This window comes from Zea mays, chromosome 3 (genome assembly GCF_902167145.1).
Source record: "Zea mays cultivar B73 chromosome 3, Zm-B73-REFERENCE-NAM-5.0, whole genome shotgun sequence".
Lineage (NCBI taxonomy): Eukaryota > Viridiplantae > Streptophyta > Magnoliopsida > Poales > Poaceae > Zea > Zea mays.
In genome coordinates this window covers 66,739,315-66,757,181 of record NC_050098.1, presented here as the reverse complement: position 1 = coordinate 66,757,181, position 17,867 = coordinate 66,739,315, and the positions used below count along the sequence as shown (strand labels likewise).

Sequence of the window (17,867 nt, the reverse complement as noted above, 5' to 3'; positions counted from 1 at the left end):
ATTTGGATAGGATATTTGCTTAGGGTAAGCCTTGCTATATGAGGAGAGGAGATGCATCAATCTAATCAAGTAAGAATTAAGAAGAAAAACTCTTCCCTCTTGCTCGGCCATGGGTCTCCGGTCGCCCCCCGCACTCCCTTAACTCTAGCCACCGTCACCATAACATGATATGATGTTCACTTTGAGGATAATTTCAAAGCATTGTCTCACGGGCAGGATGTTATTTTGTTTGCGACCTTTTTGTATTATACATTGTGCTACAAAGTCTCTGTTTTTTTTCTTCTATATTTTTGCGGAAGATGCTTAAGTATGGTTATTGAGTGCTAGAAAATTAGATTTTCTATCCTTTTGTTCTTCTCCAATTGCTATACTCATGCTTCTCGTTTAACTGTGTAGATTCTTTGGCCTGAATGTGGCTGGCGACCTGTATCATTGACTGATCTGATTACAGCAGCATCTGTCAAGAAAGAATACAGGAAAGCAACATTGTGTATCCATCCTGATAAGGTGCAGCAGAAGGGTGCAAATCTTCAACAGAAATACATTGCAGAAAAGGTATTTGACCTTCTGAAGGTATGGCTACTCAATGTCATTCTAGCCAGTTTTTCCTACATTTCAGCTACAAAAGCTCATTGCTGCTGCTGCGCTTCTAATTCATTGTTAGTTTTTACACTACGAAAACCTTTTCATGATTGACATTCATAGTGTCATAAAATATCTCACGACTTATAAGCAATGGTTTTATTCTGTGAGACCTTTGCTTACATGTCTCTGATGCAAACAGGAAGCCTGGAAAAAATTCAACTCAGAAGAACTCTTCTAACAACTTGTTTAGGAAAATGTTGATCGCAAAACAAGTATTGGGAAGGACAGGTAGGCAAGCTACGGTAGATATTTTTATTCATTTCTATATTTAGTTATATAGTGTTTTTCTTATTTCCTTGTTTCCGATTTCTTGCTCGCTCTATTCATTGGCATATGCACCCTTATTTTGTGTCATGTAACGTTGTATATATATATCTTTCCGTGTGCAGTGTAAGTAAACTTGTGCTCACTCCTTTCTTTTTCATTTGCCGTGTTTTAGTTAAAAAATGAACTAGCGGACGGCAAATATTCGATAACGGAGGTAGTACTCACAGAAAAACAAAGTTTGGGAGCAATGGGAATGAAATTGATTGGATGGGCTAAAACCCTGCATTCCATGGCTCCCAAACAAGTCCTAAAAGTTGCATTTTTTACTAGCATTATCGCATGGATGTCTTGACTCCATTGGCTAAATGAATTTTATCTAGAAATGGTTAAATGGATATCAATTCTGTAGCATTTGGCAAAGCATCACTCAATGCAATCTTCACCGTCAATTTTGGATAATCCGATATTTGGGAGATTTTGGATAACATCGTTGTACATGCGAGTTTAGTAAAGTGTTTTTATGCCAAACTTTATGTTTCCAATGGCTTTGTTATACTTACAAACGATGTTGACTCCATATAATTTTTTGCTCTTGGACAGGGACATACTGGTCCCTGTAGTAATGAAGAAAGGGAGAGTAGCAGGGGCCCTGTTTGGTAAGGTACCAAATTGTTTTTGCTATAGTGTGTGAAGCTAGAATTAGTGAATAAAAATAATACTCCCTCCGTCTCAAATTAGTATTTGTTTTAGCTCTTAGTATTTATGTCTATAATCAAATAGATGATATAAATCTAGACATATATAAAACATATACATCAAGTATTGTATGAATCCATTAAAAACATAAAATGAATTTTAATTTGAAAGGAAGGAATACCATGAAAAAGTTTATCGTGAGTCGTGACAGGGTATGTAGAAGCAGGCACCAGCTCGAGGGGCGATTCCGGTTAGCTCAAGGCCAGATATGCAGGCTAGTCGCTCGTCCAATCTGGAGAAGCAGCCGCCAGCTCAAGGACGTTTCTTGCTAGCTCTAGGCTAGGGAAAATTTAACTATTTGATGATAACTCTCTAAAAGAACTATTTGATGATAACTCTCTAAAAGATACTTTTATAATGTCCATAACAGTTACCATTATTTTTTGAAACATTCTACATTTTTGTCATTTTACCTACATGGCTGGCCACGCATGCCCACTATGTGTCCTTGCCAGCGTGGAATGCTTTGGAAAATGTCCCTTTTGCCCTCCATCTCTCAGCCATTGAGCCGATAGCCTCGCCAGCGACGTCGGGTAGCTAGCTACCCACAAGGCCTAGCTCGTCGGGATTCTCCACCAGTGGCGTCGTTGGCGTCATTCGCCCCACCACGAGCACGTTGACCTTAGATAACATGTTGATGGTCTCAAACACCTCCTTGGTGTACCCTTGCCGCTCCTCGAAGTGCACCGATCCATCCTTCAACATGCTGACCTTCTTGGACTTGAAAGCGTCAACCACTGCATCGTCGTCTTCTCTCTCCGCGTCGAAATGCTAGCGAAACCTTACCAGTGTGACGGCGACACTCGAGTGCTCGACCATGGGTGTCACGTAGGTGAGCGCCTCATGGCACTGGGCCTGCCGAAGAAGAGCATCGCGACAGAGAAGGGCACGTTCTTGGCGGTTGCGTTGGTCACATGTTTTGATTCCTAAGGCCGTCTACAGCAGTTTACCTAAAAGTACTGTTATGCATTGTAGACTGTACTGTTCGTAGAGTGGAGTTTGAATATCGGTATGTGGATGAGTAAGCTGCCACAGATAGCTTCAAAGAAATCAAAATGGGGCAACACAATTAGAAACGAGAGATATTCATTTCTTCGATCTATATAATGGATAGATCAAAGGGAGAAGACTATCATAATTGAAGGACCTTTGTATAATGAAATAGAAATGCTGAAGGGAAACCATGACTGATATGTATCCTTTGTTATTTCTTCTTGATTATAAATAATTATAGGAATACATTCGAATGGTGATACGAAGGTAAAATATACACAACTTCTGAGGTTAAGCAGTTCAGATATCCTCCTCAGGAAAAGGTGTCTGTTTGGATGTCATTGTTTCTCTATTTATAATTGTAAGTCAGAGTACAATTTCGTATAAAATTACAAACATGTCCTCAAATCCTACTCCAATTCTATACATGGAGACTACATGATCCTTTAGGGGCACCATGGTCTTTTCCTTCACAGACGTGCTGACCAAGTCTTCAGGTTTTCTCCCTCGTTTCGTTGCAGTTGCATGCTTAAAGCACGAGGCCGAAGATTCCTAGCTTCACCGTCATGTGCACACTGTTTAACCGAAGGCTTTCAGGCGAAGGCTAGCTTCACTGCTTTGATAGACCTGAAACTAGGGGTGCAAACGGATTGGATCGGAGCGAATATTATATGGTTGCGGATATGGATATTTTAGGATGTCGAAAATGGCGCAGAGTCAGAGCGGAAGCGTGGTGGAAGCGGTTTTCAAAGGTTGCATAATATATGTATACATCTATATTTTATAGCGATCAATAGTTCATAAACTAAAGATTAATAATTGACAAAATAACTTGAATATAGCTATAATAAATAACTAAGTAGGTAAATAATAAACTACATTATGTCACACACAATACGATGTGTGATCCTATCGCTGATTGATTTATGTTGGCTTGTTGCCTGTTGGGTTGGGGGTGGCGATTGATTTCTGTCGTGTATAGTGTTTCATTTCCTGTTCCACCGTATAGAAATTTCAGTTTTATTTGGCCAGTAATTAGTCATTGTTGACTGATTCTCTGTCTCTCTTGCACTTGACAAACTAATAGAATATTATCCTATTTTAAGCATCGGATAATCTGCTCTCAAATATCAGATAATCCATATTCGTTAGATTTTGGTGATATCATACCCTACTCCGCATCCGCACGTAGATCAGATTATCCATATCCGCATGGATATAATAACTCCTACACCATACCCGTATAATTAGGATTTAGATCAGATCGAATAATTATCCACACCACTTGCACACCTACCTAAAACAGACTTGAAAACCATTGATGTTGAAGTGTTTTGAGGAACTTCGGAAGTAGAGGACCCCCAACAGTAGCACCTGGCAGTATTAGTTTGTTTTTGTGCTGAAGGGCCACTTTGTAGTGGGTAACTACACATGGATTGTTGGATTCTGTCCCCTTTTTGTATAAAATGGGACAAAACGTCAGGAGTTAGACACGACATTTTGCTGTTGTTGCCTACTAGTTGCCCCTATTTTCTCTACCATCGAAGCTCCCTTCGAGTTTTATGCTTTCGCACTAGTTTGTGCTTTGCCAGCTTCGTTGTTTGACAACTTCGTTTCTTGATCGATGATGGAGGAGAAATCAAGTATCGAGTTAGCCATTGTGGTAAGAGTTGCAGAGCTATTGAAGATGTCTTTGCTGAACTAACCGAAGAATCTGGTGAAGATAGTGAGGATTTTGAGTTTGAAGAGAATGATGGTGAGGACCGACCATCAAAATCGAGTCACATATGATTCGGCAAATCAACAATGATGAATGGAAGAGTAGCTCCATAATGGCTAGGCAAAGGACTGGTTGAAGCAATAGAGCCTGAAGGTTGTGGCTTTGGCTCCTAATGCTATATGTGTTGTAGAATGTATGGTGAACAATATGATGATGTGTGAAAGACCTTCGGTTGAGTTGTCTGCGCAACAACATCAAACTCTTTTTGCTTTTGGATGGTTATTTGATAGGTCTTTGTAGTATGGCTCTTGTTCTCCCCATAAAAACACAATACAACTTTCTTGGTTGCGAGTTAAACCTTCCTCCAAAGTTTTGACTCCCTCTTCTCTTGGAGCTGGTGGTCGAAAATTGCCTTACAAAGATTGATGTTGCGACCCTGGTGCCTGTGATGAGTCTTGAGGTTGATTCTGGTGCACTTGAAGTTGGCTGGATTTGTCTTCCTTTTGGCCCGAGTTATAGATGGTTTGGACATTTCTAGGAGGAAACCTCCCTCTGAAGCCCCGGCGACCCTGCAATTTCTGCGCCTCTTGTCTATGTTGATGAAAATCATTGTATGTTCTGATATACTTGTCCATCTTCTGTACCCGCTTCTACAGAGAATGAGGAGGTTTCCTGGCAAAGTACTATGATGCTGGGTTTGGGCGAAGGCCCTTAATCATTGCTTCGATGCAATGTCATCTGGCATGCTTGGTGCCTGAGCCCGGATGGAAGGAACCTTCAGACAAAAGCTTGAAGATATTTATCTTGTTCTTAAGCACACTGGAATAAAGCTTGAGCAATTTTTGGTTTCGTTTGAAAGCCTTAGAAGCTTGTGAGGATCAGAGAAGGTCCTTAAGTTTTTGCCATGAGGAGACATGTCCTGGTCGAAGAGAATAATACCTTGTTTGTGCTACATTGTTTACTACCATGATAAAGGACTTCGCCATAACTACTGAGTTACCACCATATGAGGATATAGTAGCTTTGTAACTCATCAAAAACTACTTTGGATCTGTTAAGTCATCATACATTGGGAGCTAGGGTGGTCTATACAGTAGTGGCCATGGTGTAGCCTAGAGATCTGCTGCTAAAGTAGATGTGTCATCATATGATACTGTTTCATGATGATGTCCTTGGAAGTGAAAATTTCTTTGGTGATATGAGTTTTCGAGTTGCTCATCTTGTTGCGTCATGTGACACAATTCTTCTCATGCTTCACCAATTTGCCACTACAGCTGAGAGACTCGAATCATTCTTTCCTTCTTGATGAGGACATCACTCCTATACAAATAATACATAGGCCAACAACACGAGCACGTGCATGACAACTAAATCTTTAGGTTTGTTCTTACCTACTCAATTGTATTTTAGAGCTTATGCTTGTGCCATGGATGTTTTGATGATTAGAAACCTTGGATAGGATCATCAAGGACTTGGAAAATGTCAAGATGTCAAGGAGGAGGAGCTAGAATGTTCACAACAAGAGAAAGCCAAGTCTGACTCAACTTTGTCTCCACCTCAGAGTTCAGGATCAGTCTGCAATAAAATGGACGCCCAAGATGCATCCAAACTCTGATTAGGTTGGGCTTTATATGGATGGAAAGCTAAGGAGATAAGCTTTCCAACCCAACTGAAACCACCTTAAAATTTATTTAGAGTGATCAGAAATCGTCGAAATAAGTCAGTGTTCAAATTTTGTTTTGGTGCTGCAATACCATATGTTGGGATGTTGGGTCGTGTATCGTGTTGGAGCCCATTAGGGGCGCCTGCAGGGGTTGTGCACGCCCCTTACCTCTATTTTATCAGTAGTTGCTGCCACATTAGGGTTTGAGTTTTGCTTAGATCATGTCTATCATCGAACAATATCGTCGTTCATCGGTTTGTGAGACCCTACCTCGTAATCAACACAGTTTTGGTTGTGTTCTTCCTATTCTTGCTTGTGTTCTTGATTGCACTTGTAGGGATAAGCCTTCATGGCGAGGTCACTCATGTGTCACGGGTGATAACCAATGGAGCAGTGTTATAGCGATTGCCAGGATCCTTTTGCTCGAAGCCTTGGATCATCAACGTCGAGATCGCCACCCAATGTAGTTATCCTACGTCATGGAAGTTCGGGTCTTGCCTTCTATCAAGTGGTATCAAGAGTTAGGTTGCTTGTGAGGTGTAATCTTATCTTTCAATTCGTTTTGTTCGTCCTATAACCCACAAAAAAGCCAAAAAAATATGACCCGTCTATCCCGACCTAAAACCAACGTCTTAAACTCTGCACAATTCAGTTTTGGGGTCTGTAGTTCTGAGTTCGTGTCCTAGGTTAAGGTTTTTGTTGTTAGTTTAGATTTGTTTTGGGTCAGTTTGGTCATTATCATCGATTGTCGTCCAACAAACTCAATGTTTATAAATCGATCCCATCCACAAAACCAACCCTGTCCATAAACTGAAACCATTGATTCTTCATTTGCCTCGACAACAACCCTATTTAGGTTGTTGGTTTATATTTGTTTTGGGTCTGCTATATGGTTAAGGCTCAATCAACCATAGAGTCCCAAGCTCAAGGGGAGTTGAAGTCCAGTTTATTCGCGAATCTTGTTCCGACTGCAGGAGTGGGTCTCACAAAAACGGACGCCTAGGTTACATACGAACTCGAAATTGACTGTTCTTGTACTTTTAGGAAAGCTTAAAAAATTATCTACAACTTGTAGCGGATAGACGAGAATTGTTTTTAATATTATTTTCAAACAACCTGTTGTTTCTTGTAGCAGTCTCTTGAAGTTAGAGCAGAAAATCTGTAGCAAACACACAAAAATTGTTTTTAATATTTTTGTGTTGTTTCTTGTTGTTGCGGCTCTTTTGTGGAATAAAGAGAACATAAAAGGCAAGTGTAAGAAAAACTTCGCTCAAAATAAAAGAAAAATATAAAAAACAGAAGTGGTCGCATCCATTGTGACCTTGGTGTTTTATATGCGTGACTTGTTTGCTTAAACTAGTTTATGAATACCATTAATCTGTGCACCTCTGCTGAGTTACCGCCATATGAAGATATAATAGCTTTGTAACTCATCAAAAACTGCTTTGGATCTGTTAAGTCATCATACATTGGGAGCTGGGTGGTCTATATAGTAGTGGCCTTGGTGTAGAGATCTGCTGCTAAAGCAGAAGTGTCACCGCCATATTAAGTCATCATACATTGTAGCCTAGAGATCTGCTGCTAAAGCAGAAGTGTCATCATATGATAAGGCTTCATGATGATGTCCTTGGAAGTGAAAATTTCTTCGGTGATATGAGTTTTCGAGTTGCTCATCTTGCTGCGTCATGTGACACAATTCTTCTCATGCTTCGCCAATTTCCCACTACAGCTGAGAGACCCGAATCATTCTTTCCTTCTTGATGAGGACATCACTCCTATACAAATAATACATGGGCCAACAACACGAGCACGTGCACGACAACTAAATCTTCAGCTTTGTTCTTACCAAGTCAATTGTATTTTTGAGCTTATGCTTTCTGCTATGGATGTTTTGATGATTAGGAACCTTGCAGAGGATCATCAAGGACTTGAAACATGCCAAGATGTCAAGGAGGAGGAGCTAGAATGTTCACAACAAGAGAAAGCCAAGTCTGACTCAACTTCGTCTCCACCTCGGAGTCCAGGACCAGTCTGCACTAAAATGGACGCTCAATATGCATTCGAACTCTGATTAGGTTGGGCTTTACATGGATGGAAAGTTAAGGAGATAAGCTTTCCAGCCCAACTGGAACTGCCTTAAAATTCATTAAGAGTCAACAGAAAACGTCGAAACAAGTCAGTGTTCAATTTTTTTTGGTGCTGCAATACCGTATGTTGGGCTATTGGGCCGTGTATCGTGTTGGAGCCCATTAGGGGCACCTTCATGTCTGTCATCGAACAGTATCATCGTCATCGATTTGTGAGACCCTACCTCGTAATCAACACAGTTTTTGTTGTGTTCTTCCTATTCTTGCTTGTGTTCTTAATTGCGCTTGCAGGGATAAGCCTTCATGGTGAGGTCACTCATGTGTCACGGGTGATAACCAATGGAGTAGTGGTGTAGTGATTGCGAGGATCCGTTCACTCGGAGCCTTGGATCATCAACGTCGAGATCGCCACCCACTATAGTTATCCTACATCACAGAAGATCGGGTCTTACCTTCTATCAAGCGGTATCAAGAGTCAGGTTGTTTGCGAGGTATAATCTTATCTTTTGATTCGATTTGTTCGTCCAATAACCCACAAAAAAGCCAAAAAAATATGACCCGTCTATCCCAACCTAAAACCAACTTCTTAAACTTTGCACAATTCAGTTTTGGGGTCTGTAGTTCTGAGTTCGTGTCCTAGGTTAAGGTTTTGTTGTTGGTTTAGATTTGTTTTCGGTCAGTTTGGTCATTATCATCGATTGTCATCCAAGAAACTCAATGTCGATAAATCGATTCCATCCACAAAACCAACCCTATCCATAAACTAAAACCATTGATTCTTCATTTGCCTCGACAACGACCCTAATTAGGTTGATGGTTTAGATTTGTTTTGTGCTAAATGGTCAAGGCTCAATCAATCATAGAGTCCCAAGCTCAAGGGGAGTTGGAGTCCAGTTTATTCGCGAATATTGTTTCGACTGCAGGACTGGGTATCACGAAAATGGACGCCCAGGCTACATACGAACTCGGAATTTAGTGTTCTTGTACTTTCAGGAAAGCTTAAAAATTTATCTACAACTTGTAGCAGACATACGAGAATTGTTTTTAATACTCTTGTCAAACAGTCTGTTGTTTCTTGTAGCAATCTCTTGAAGTTAGAGCAGAAAATCTATAGCAGACATACGAGAATGGTTTTTAATATTTTTGTGTTGTTTCTTGTTGTTGCAACTATTTTGTGGAATAAAGAGAACATAAAATGCAAGTGCAAGAAAAGCGCCACACAAAACAAAAGAAAAAAATATAAAAAACAGAAGTGCTCGCATCCATTGTGTCCTTGGTGTTTTAGATGCGTGACTTGTTTGCTTAAACTAGTCTATGAATACCATTGATCTGTGCATCTCTATGATTGTTTTGCTCCCAACTTGTTTCCTTGTTGTACCTAGATCCGTATTACCTCCTATCTTGTGCCTTGTCCAACTGTTCTAATACATTTTCTAGGCTAGCAACTAGGATGAGTACTTGTAACACTTAATCAACATTGGTATCTGTTATTGACTTGTGTTCCACAGATATATATTTAGTGAGTGAAAGGGAAATGGACTTAATCATTTCCTATAATCGATTTTGGTGGTTAACGTCTAACACAAACCACGTGGACTAACTAGTTTGTCTAGATGTCACTTATCTCAGGTGCATAAGGTTCAACACAAACCAAGAAAGAAATTCAGTTGTGGGTCATAATCAAATTTGGAAGAAGACTGAGAGTGTGCTACGAAGTGGCGCACTGGACACTGTCCGATGCACCAGACCAGGCAACCAGCGAACCATCCACTCTTGGGTTTCTTCTGGGCACGCTCCACTATAATTCACCGGACGATCCGGTGAGCCAGCGGAGCAACGACTCCCTGCGCGACAACGGTCGACTGCGTAGATGAACAGTGTCAAACAGTACCGCGCAGATGTCAGGGCGCATAAGTCAGAGGTCACCGGACTGTCCGGTGTAGCAAAAAGACAAACGACTGCAACAGTCAACTGCTCCAAACCCTAATGGACACACTGACGGTGGCGCGCACCGGACAGTGAACAATGACTATCCGATGCGCCACCGGATTGTCCGGTGCACCCATCGCCAGCAGACTTTGCCAACGGCTAGGAAGTGGTTGGGGGCTATAAATACCCTCAACCACCTCATTCAAAGCCATCCAAACATTCTGAATTCAACATTCAATACAAGAGCAAAAGACTCCACTCGAAGACACATTCAATTGATCAAAATCCTCTCCAAGTCCCAAAATCAATCCACCGCTTAGTGACTTGAGTGAGAGAGTTCTTGTGTTCATTTGTGCTCTTGTCGCTTGGATTGCCTTTCTTCCTTCCTCATTCTCTTTTTAAGTGCTTGTAAAGCTAAGCAAGAGACATCAAGTGTGTGGTGGTCCTTGCGGGGTCTTAGTGACCTGTTTGATTAAGGAGAAGGCTCACTCGGTCTAAGTGACCGTTTGAGAGAGAGGGAAAGGGTTGAAATAGACCCGGCCTTTGTGGCCTCCTCAACGGGGATTAGGTTCTTTGGAACCGAACCTCGGTAAAACAAATCATCGTGTCCACTTGTGTTTATTTCCATTTGATTTGTTTGCCCTCTTTCCTCTCTCTAAAGTTTCCTTGCCAATATTGATTTGAGTTTGCTCCCAAATGTTATCCGCATCATTTGAGCAACTCGTGGCAACAGATATAATCTTTCACATCGGATTTAATTCTAACGCTAACCCCCTACCTTAGTGTGTGTTCAAGTTTATAAATTTCAGGTTTTGCCTATTCACCCCGCTCTAGGCGACTTTCAGTGAGCCTTCCCAAAGCTCCACCTTTCTCTCGAGCAGAATAAGTACTCCTTTGCAATCACACATACACTCTTTGGGCAGTCACAATGGCCACTACCTGCAGTGCTAGTAAGAAACTTGTAAGAGCGGGGTAAGACACTTTTATAACTTGTGTTCCAGCACTACCCTGAGAGTAGTTGTAGGGTTCACACTATTTGTTTGTTGCCTTTTGTCTTTGTTTTGTACTAATAATGACAGGAGCAAAGACCCAAATGGACAAGGATAAGGGCCATAAGACTACTGATGGTGAGTGTGTATCCTATCTGGAACTGAAAATGATAATGTGCGCATTAACTAAAGCCTTTGAGAGCCACACCATTGATGCTAATCCGTCTCCCTTAGGTTGGATATATCCATCCTTCTCTTCTTTCAATGAAAATATTGCAAATGAGTATAATGAATGAGAATTATCAATTAATAAGATTTTTGCACGACGTCGTAAATGTGATAGGCGAAAAATTAAAATTGTGGCTATTACTTTAACAAATGATGCATTAGTTTGGTGGAATAATTTGCATGATTATGAGAAACCACAAACTTAGACAGACGTGAAAGCACTTACGAGAGAACAATTTGTTTCTATGGATGCTACTAAAAATAATTTGAGTAATTCTACTGATGTCATGCATTCAGATAAATCTGAGTTGCCTTTGTTACAAGAGGATTGTCTTGTTGTTCCTTGTTATAAAGAAGAGTCATGTGATGATAATACTATTATTTCTATACCACAACTAGAGAACAAACTTGATGTTGTTGCTTCTGATCCTATTAATTGTGGTAAAATTAGAACATTCAATCCTATAAATAGTGTGCATGATGAGCTAAAATTTTTATCTTTAAATATTTTGGGCTATGTTGAATTTGATGTTCTATGTAATCTAAATAATTTAGAGGAGAAACTTTCTTTTAGTTCTGATTTGCCATGGTTATCTAAACATACATATCATATTATTGGAAGATATAATTGGGAAGGAGAATATATGGTACGTCGAATATATATTTGTTCAAATATGAAATCTCCCTTTGTCATGAAACAATATGATCAATTAGAGGGTTGTGTTAAAGCTAACCATATCACGTCTAGTTCCACTTGTCCTTCTTTGTATGTTTTACAACAATAGGGTCAACTTCAAGAAGAGCAGCAAGGTTAGACGATATCAAGCACTACATTAACATCTTTTGTAGGCACCGACGAATTTGAGTCGTGGACGACTCAAAACCAAGACGGGGAGAATGATGAATACATGGATGTCTTCTATATCGTCTAGGACCAATCAATCATAGAGTCCTAAGCTCAAGGGGAGTTGAAGTCCAGTTTATTCACGAATCTTGTTCGCACTGTAGGAGTGGCTCTCACGAAAACGGATGTCTAGGCTACATACGGACTCCATTTTCAACGTTCTAGATACCTTAGAAAGCTAAGGATATAAGCTTTCCATCCCAACTAGTCCCACGTCAAAATATGCTCGGAGTTGATGTGAATCGTCGTAACAAAATGACGTCCAGAATCTGCCAGAAATCAGCGACGCCTGTTTTTGGGCCTAAGGCCTTGTACATCTTAGGGTTGCTCGGCCATCCCCTTGGCCACCGCCCGAGTCGATGATGACTCCAATTCAAGTGGGGGAGGATGATGAGAACATCACTCTCATACAAATAATGCATTGACCGACAACACAAGCACGTGCATGATAGCTAGATCTCCAAGTTCGTTCTTACCTAGTCAATTGTATTTTAGATCTTACACTTTGTGCCATAGATGTTTTGATGATTAGGAACCTTGGAGAGGACCATCAAGAACTTAGGAAATGCTAAGATGTCAAGCGGGAGAAGCTAGGACGTTCATAACAAGAGAGAGCCAAGTCTGACTCAACTTCGTCTCCACCTTTGAGTTTAGGACCATTCTACACTAAAATGGACATCCAGGATGCATCCGAACTCTGATTAGGTTGGGCTTTATATGGATGGAAAGCTAAGGACATAAGCTTTCCAATATAGCTAGAAACACCTTAAAATTCATCCGAAGTCAACGGCAATAGTCAAAACAAGTCAGCATTCAGATTCTGTTTTGGTGTTGTGACACAATCTGTTAGACTGTTGGGCCGTGTATTGTGTTGGAGCCCATTAGGGGTACCTCCAGGTGTTGTGCACTACCCTTACCTCTATTTTATCAGAAGTCGCCACCACATTAGGGTTTGAGTTTTCCTTAGATCATATCTATCATCGAATAATATCGTCGTTCGTCGGTTTGTGAGACCCCATCTCATAATCAACACAGTTTTGGTTGCGTTTTCATGTTTTTGTTTGTGTTATTGATTGTGTTTGTAGGCATAAGCCTTCATGGTGAGGTCACTTGTGTGTCATAGGTGATAACCTACAGAGCAATGGTGTAGTGATTGCGATGATCCATTCGCTCGGAGCCTCGGATCATCAACGTTGAGATCTCCACCCAATCAAGTTATCCTAACTCACGGAAGATTGGGCCTTGCCTTCTATCACTTCTACTTTTCGGCCCGCTAATGGATAGCTTTGAGGTTTCAAATCTTCTGATCAAGGTCATCTTGATATGGAGGGTCTATGGCCTTCCTCTTCTCCCTTCGTGCGTCAAGAAGTGTCCCTTTAGACTGGTTCTGATCTATGTGAGAAAGAACAGAACCAACGACTGTAGATTTCTTCGGAGGCATGATGAAGATATGCTTGCAGTCGTGGATCCACCAAAGGTAGGCACCAATGTTGGTCACATGTTTTGATTCCTAATAGAGACCAAAATATGACAACAAAATTAGAAACGAGAGACCTTCGATCTACTAATGGATAGATCAAAAGGAGAAGGCTATCATAATTAAAGGACCTTCGTATAATGAAATAGAAATGCAGAAGGGGAACTATGACTGATATGTATCCTTTATTATTTCTTGATTACATATAACTACAGGAATACCTACAAATGACGATACAAAGGTAAAAGATACACAACTTCGGAGGTTGAGCACTTCGGATTTCCATCTCTGGAAAAGAAGGCGTCCCTCTACATGACACTGTTCCTCTATTTATACTGGCGAGCCAAAGTACAATTTTCATATAAAATTACAAACATGTCAGTAGATCCTATACATGGAGACTACACGATCCTTTATGGGCACGATCGTCTTTTCCTTCATAGACGTGCTGACCAAGTCTCTAGGTTTTCTCCCTCGTTTTCTTGTAGTTGCATGCTTAGAGCACGAGGCCAAAGCTTCCTAGCTTTGCATTTGTGTGCATGTCGTTTAACCGAAGGCTTTTGGACTAAGGCCAACTTCATCACTACTTCGAAAGATCTGAAACAGTCTTGAAAACCATTGATATGAAAAGAGATTGTCGGGTTTTGTACTGGCATGCTTCTCTAGTTGTGGCCATGTCCCCCTTTATTTTGTTTGCCCTGCAACCTCGGGGCAAGTCTCCGAGTCCGAAATTGTAGTGGAGGGTTGCTCGGGAATCCCTGATGTAAAAAGTTGCCATGACTTTGGGGCTTTAACCAAAATATATTCATTACTTTTTTTTCTTTCGGGGAAGAATTACCGTTTGTGCTTCCGTTTGGGAGTCGATGGACTGTAGGGTGGGCAGGATACCCGATACCCGAACTCTGAACCTGAATTACCCAAATCCAAAATACCCAAACCCGAAATACCCTATCACAATTTTAGATTGCAATTGTAAAAATTTGAATTTAGTTTAGGTAGTTCGGGTAATGTTACCTGGTACCTGAACTACCCAAATTATGCGAAATACAAAGAGGTGAAGTGGTTCGATGCAATATAAATTTATTATTTGGAATGAATTAATATAGATTTATGATAACTTAATAATTGGTTTGTTATTAATTAATATGAAGACATGATGTGATTTGAAAAACTATTATTTATTGCTTAAAATGCTACTAGAATTATTTTCAAAGTAGTTCGGTTTTATCAATTTTGGGTACATCGGGTAAAACCTGAACCCAAACCTGAATTATCGGGTACCCAAAATTTTGGGTAGTTTTTTTTCGTGGCGAAAATCAGGTAGCAGTTTTTAGTACCCAAATTATTCAACCCGAATATTTTGGGTAACCCGAATGCCCTAGTGGGCTATGTGTTAGTCTAGCCCTTGCTTATTGGTGGGCCAGGCGTATCACCTCGTCACGCGAGTTACTACGTCTTGGTCAGTGCAACGAGGAGTCATGGGGTGGCCTTTATTTAATTGTGCCATCCCACTCATTGTCCCTACTCTCGTCTTGTCTTCCTCATTGTCTTATCTTTCTGGTTTAGATTTCTCCTTGCCTTCGAGCCTTCGCCATATTTCCCTATGGTCGAGTGGCGTCGATCCTCGGTGGACCAGACACACCATCAGGATCTCGTTAAGCGCGACCTACTAGGTCCTGGTACCGATTAAATTCTAGCCCCTCCCATGGCTATGTGGTCTCATTTGTTCGTTTTCATGAACGTGACCTAATTCTCCCCCTTCAATCATTCGTTGTAGTCCTTCTCGATTATCTGCATGTGCAAATCCACCTGAATTCGAATGGGATTCAACATATCGCTGCTTTCGTTGCCTTTGTACGGGCATTGAGCCCAATTTCAACTTATGGTAGTATTTTTTTTCCTGCATTGAGCTGTAGCGGTAGAGGGAAAAGCGGAGAGCAATGGAGGTATGACCGATTGGGTGCTCGATCATACTTCTCCGTAATGGGAGGTTGCGCGAGTATATCTTGATTCCTCTTTTGTCATCGAACAAAGGCTCGCATCAATAATGGTTTTATTTGCGTAACTCCAGTCAAGGGATCTTACTGGACTTAGGCTTCTTGGCTTCATGTTGGGTGTTTCGCTCCAGGCTTCCCCCAACTGGAGCTACAACGTTCCTCCCGGTGTGAAGGGCCAGATCTCCAATTATCTCGCGACATACTTATCCTTCGGGAGAAAGGCGTCATTGGTGCGGACGTTATTGGTTCGCATCTCCGGTGTGGAGATGTTCGCTATACCTCTGAATCGGATGAGGGTTAGCCTATGTTCCTCCAGCGCTGCAGCTTCTCCCTGTGATGTGGACGTCGCCTGTTGGCTCGGGAAGGCCTTAGAGGCACAAAAAACGATTCAGACAGAGGGGCACTGCCGTACATGTTCGAGAAAGCGGGCCATCCCTCCTGTCACTTTGCAGCATCAAACACCAAATCTGATCGGGAGGGATTGCAGTCCTAGGACCGACAATTTTGTAGACAAAAGTGTTGATGAGGGCATTATGGGCTCATCACCGGACCCCGGGAGGATTCGTCTGACTCTGACCCTTCCTCTAGTTGGCTCGTCCATGTTTCCTTTAAGGATGGGGGCAGGTCCTCCTCCACGAGTGCCACGATCGGTGGTCACTTCGTGGGGAATCCCGTTGTTGACTCCTTTTTGGAGCGCCAAACATTTAACAAGAACCGTGGCGGTGCCCTCTACACAGGGAAGGACGGTCCGCGCGCAGGGGCCGGACGGTCCACGGACTAGTGCGAGGCGCGGCGATGCTCTCTGCACAGGGGCGGACGGTCCGCGCGTAAGGGCCGGACGGTCCGCGGCCTGGTGCAAGGCTAGGGCTCCTGCCCGACGGCCGGACGATCCGCGTCCTGAGGCTGGACGGTCCGCGCGTGCACAGGGGCGGCGGAAGATCGTCGGCGGCGCCTGGATCTCGCTCCCGGGAGGGACCCCGTCGGGGAGGAGAGATCCTAGGAGTTGTCTAGGCTCGGGCCGGCCGAACTAGACTCCTCTAATCGACATAGAGTCGAAGAGAAGCGGAGAATTTGGGGATCAAGAAACTAAACTAGAACTAGACTAGAACTACTCCTAATTGTACTGGAAATAAATGCGAATAGAAGTTGTATCGATTCGATTGCTTCTTACAAATCGGCCGTATACCTCTCTATTTATAGAGGAGGGGGGCTGGACCCTTTACACAACTGAATTCCGAGCTAATTCCGCGAATCTAGCTAACAACCGTAGCACAAAACTCGGAACCCTAAACTGCTCTGCGCATGCGCGGACCGTCCGGCCCCAGGGCCGGACCGTCCGCCAGCTCAAAACGGTGCTCAATATATGCCCCCCTGCCTTTTGGTGGAGTTGAGCAAACCAAAAGCAACTAACTCGATGTGATTACATCGGTTCTCTCAGGCATCTTGCCACATACTAGGATGGTACTGTTTGAGGAAACGCCCATTCAAAGCCTTGGGCAAATCCTTGCCTTATAATGTTTGTAGCAAATAGGAGTTACCAGACATCACCTGTTTTACTTTATAAGGACCCTCCCAGCTTGGCGACCATTTCCCGAACTTCCGGTCTTTATTCCTTAGAGGCAGAATGGTCATCCACACCAGGTCCCCTACTTGAAATGATTTTGCTTTGACCTTCTTGTTGTAGGCCCTGGCTACCATGATCTTGTCCTTTTCTATTGCTCCCAAAGCTATCACCCTCTTGTCGGTCACCTCATCAATATTACCCATCATTGAATTATAATAATCAGTAGCAGTTAGATCATTTTGTCTGGCGAACCTGACAGCATTCAAACTTATTTCCACAGGCAACACTGCTTCCTGCTCATAGACAAGCTCAAAAGGAGATACTTTAGTAGCACTATGTTTAGATATTCTATGAGCCCATAAAGCTTCAGACAAAATCTTATGGCAATGTTTAGGATTATCAGATATCTTCTTTTTTTATCAAATTAATCAATGTCCTATTACTAGACTCAGCCTGTCCATTGGCCTGAGCATAATATGGAGATGAATTAAGCAGCTTAATTCTGTATAATTCAGCAAATTCACGTACCTCCTTTGACATAAAAGAAGTCCCTTGATCTGTAGTCAAGGTCTGGGAAATGCCGAATCTATGAATAATATGCTCAGTTATGAATTCAATTACCTCCTTGTGTGTCATGTTCTTCAGAGC

General features: G+C 42.0%; 1 protein-coding gene across 7 annotated transcripts in view; it reads left to right on the top strand.

The window, feature by feature from the left end:
• The window catches only part of LOC103650168 (auxilin-related protein 1), a 39,138-nt gene extending 30,754 nt beyond the window's left edge, over positions 1 to 8,384 (top strand). The window contains exons 7-10 of one of the 7 annotated variants that reach the window (XR_004857152.1): positions 397 to 555; positions 785 to 873; positions 1,513 to 1,573; positions 1,820 to 2,075. Coding sequence is in view for 1 of the 7 variants with exons in the window: in XM_008675809.4 (XP_008674031.1) it covers positions 397 to 573; positions 785 to 823 (216 nt within the window). In the remaining 6 variants the exon portion in view is untranslated. Of the gene's footprint in view, positions 1 to 396; positions 574 to 784; positions 2,076 to 7,946 lie in introns of those variants that run through there. The other 6 variants (XR_563961.4, XR_004857153.1, XR_563962.4 and 3 more) reach the window with 6 other exon arrangements.
• Positions 8,385 to 17,867: the final 9,483 nt, after the last annotated feature.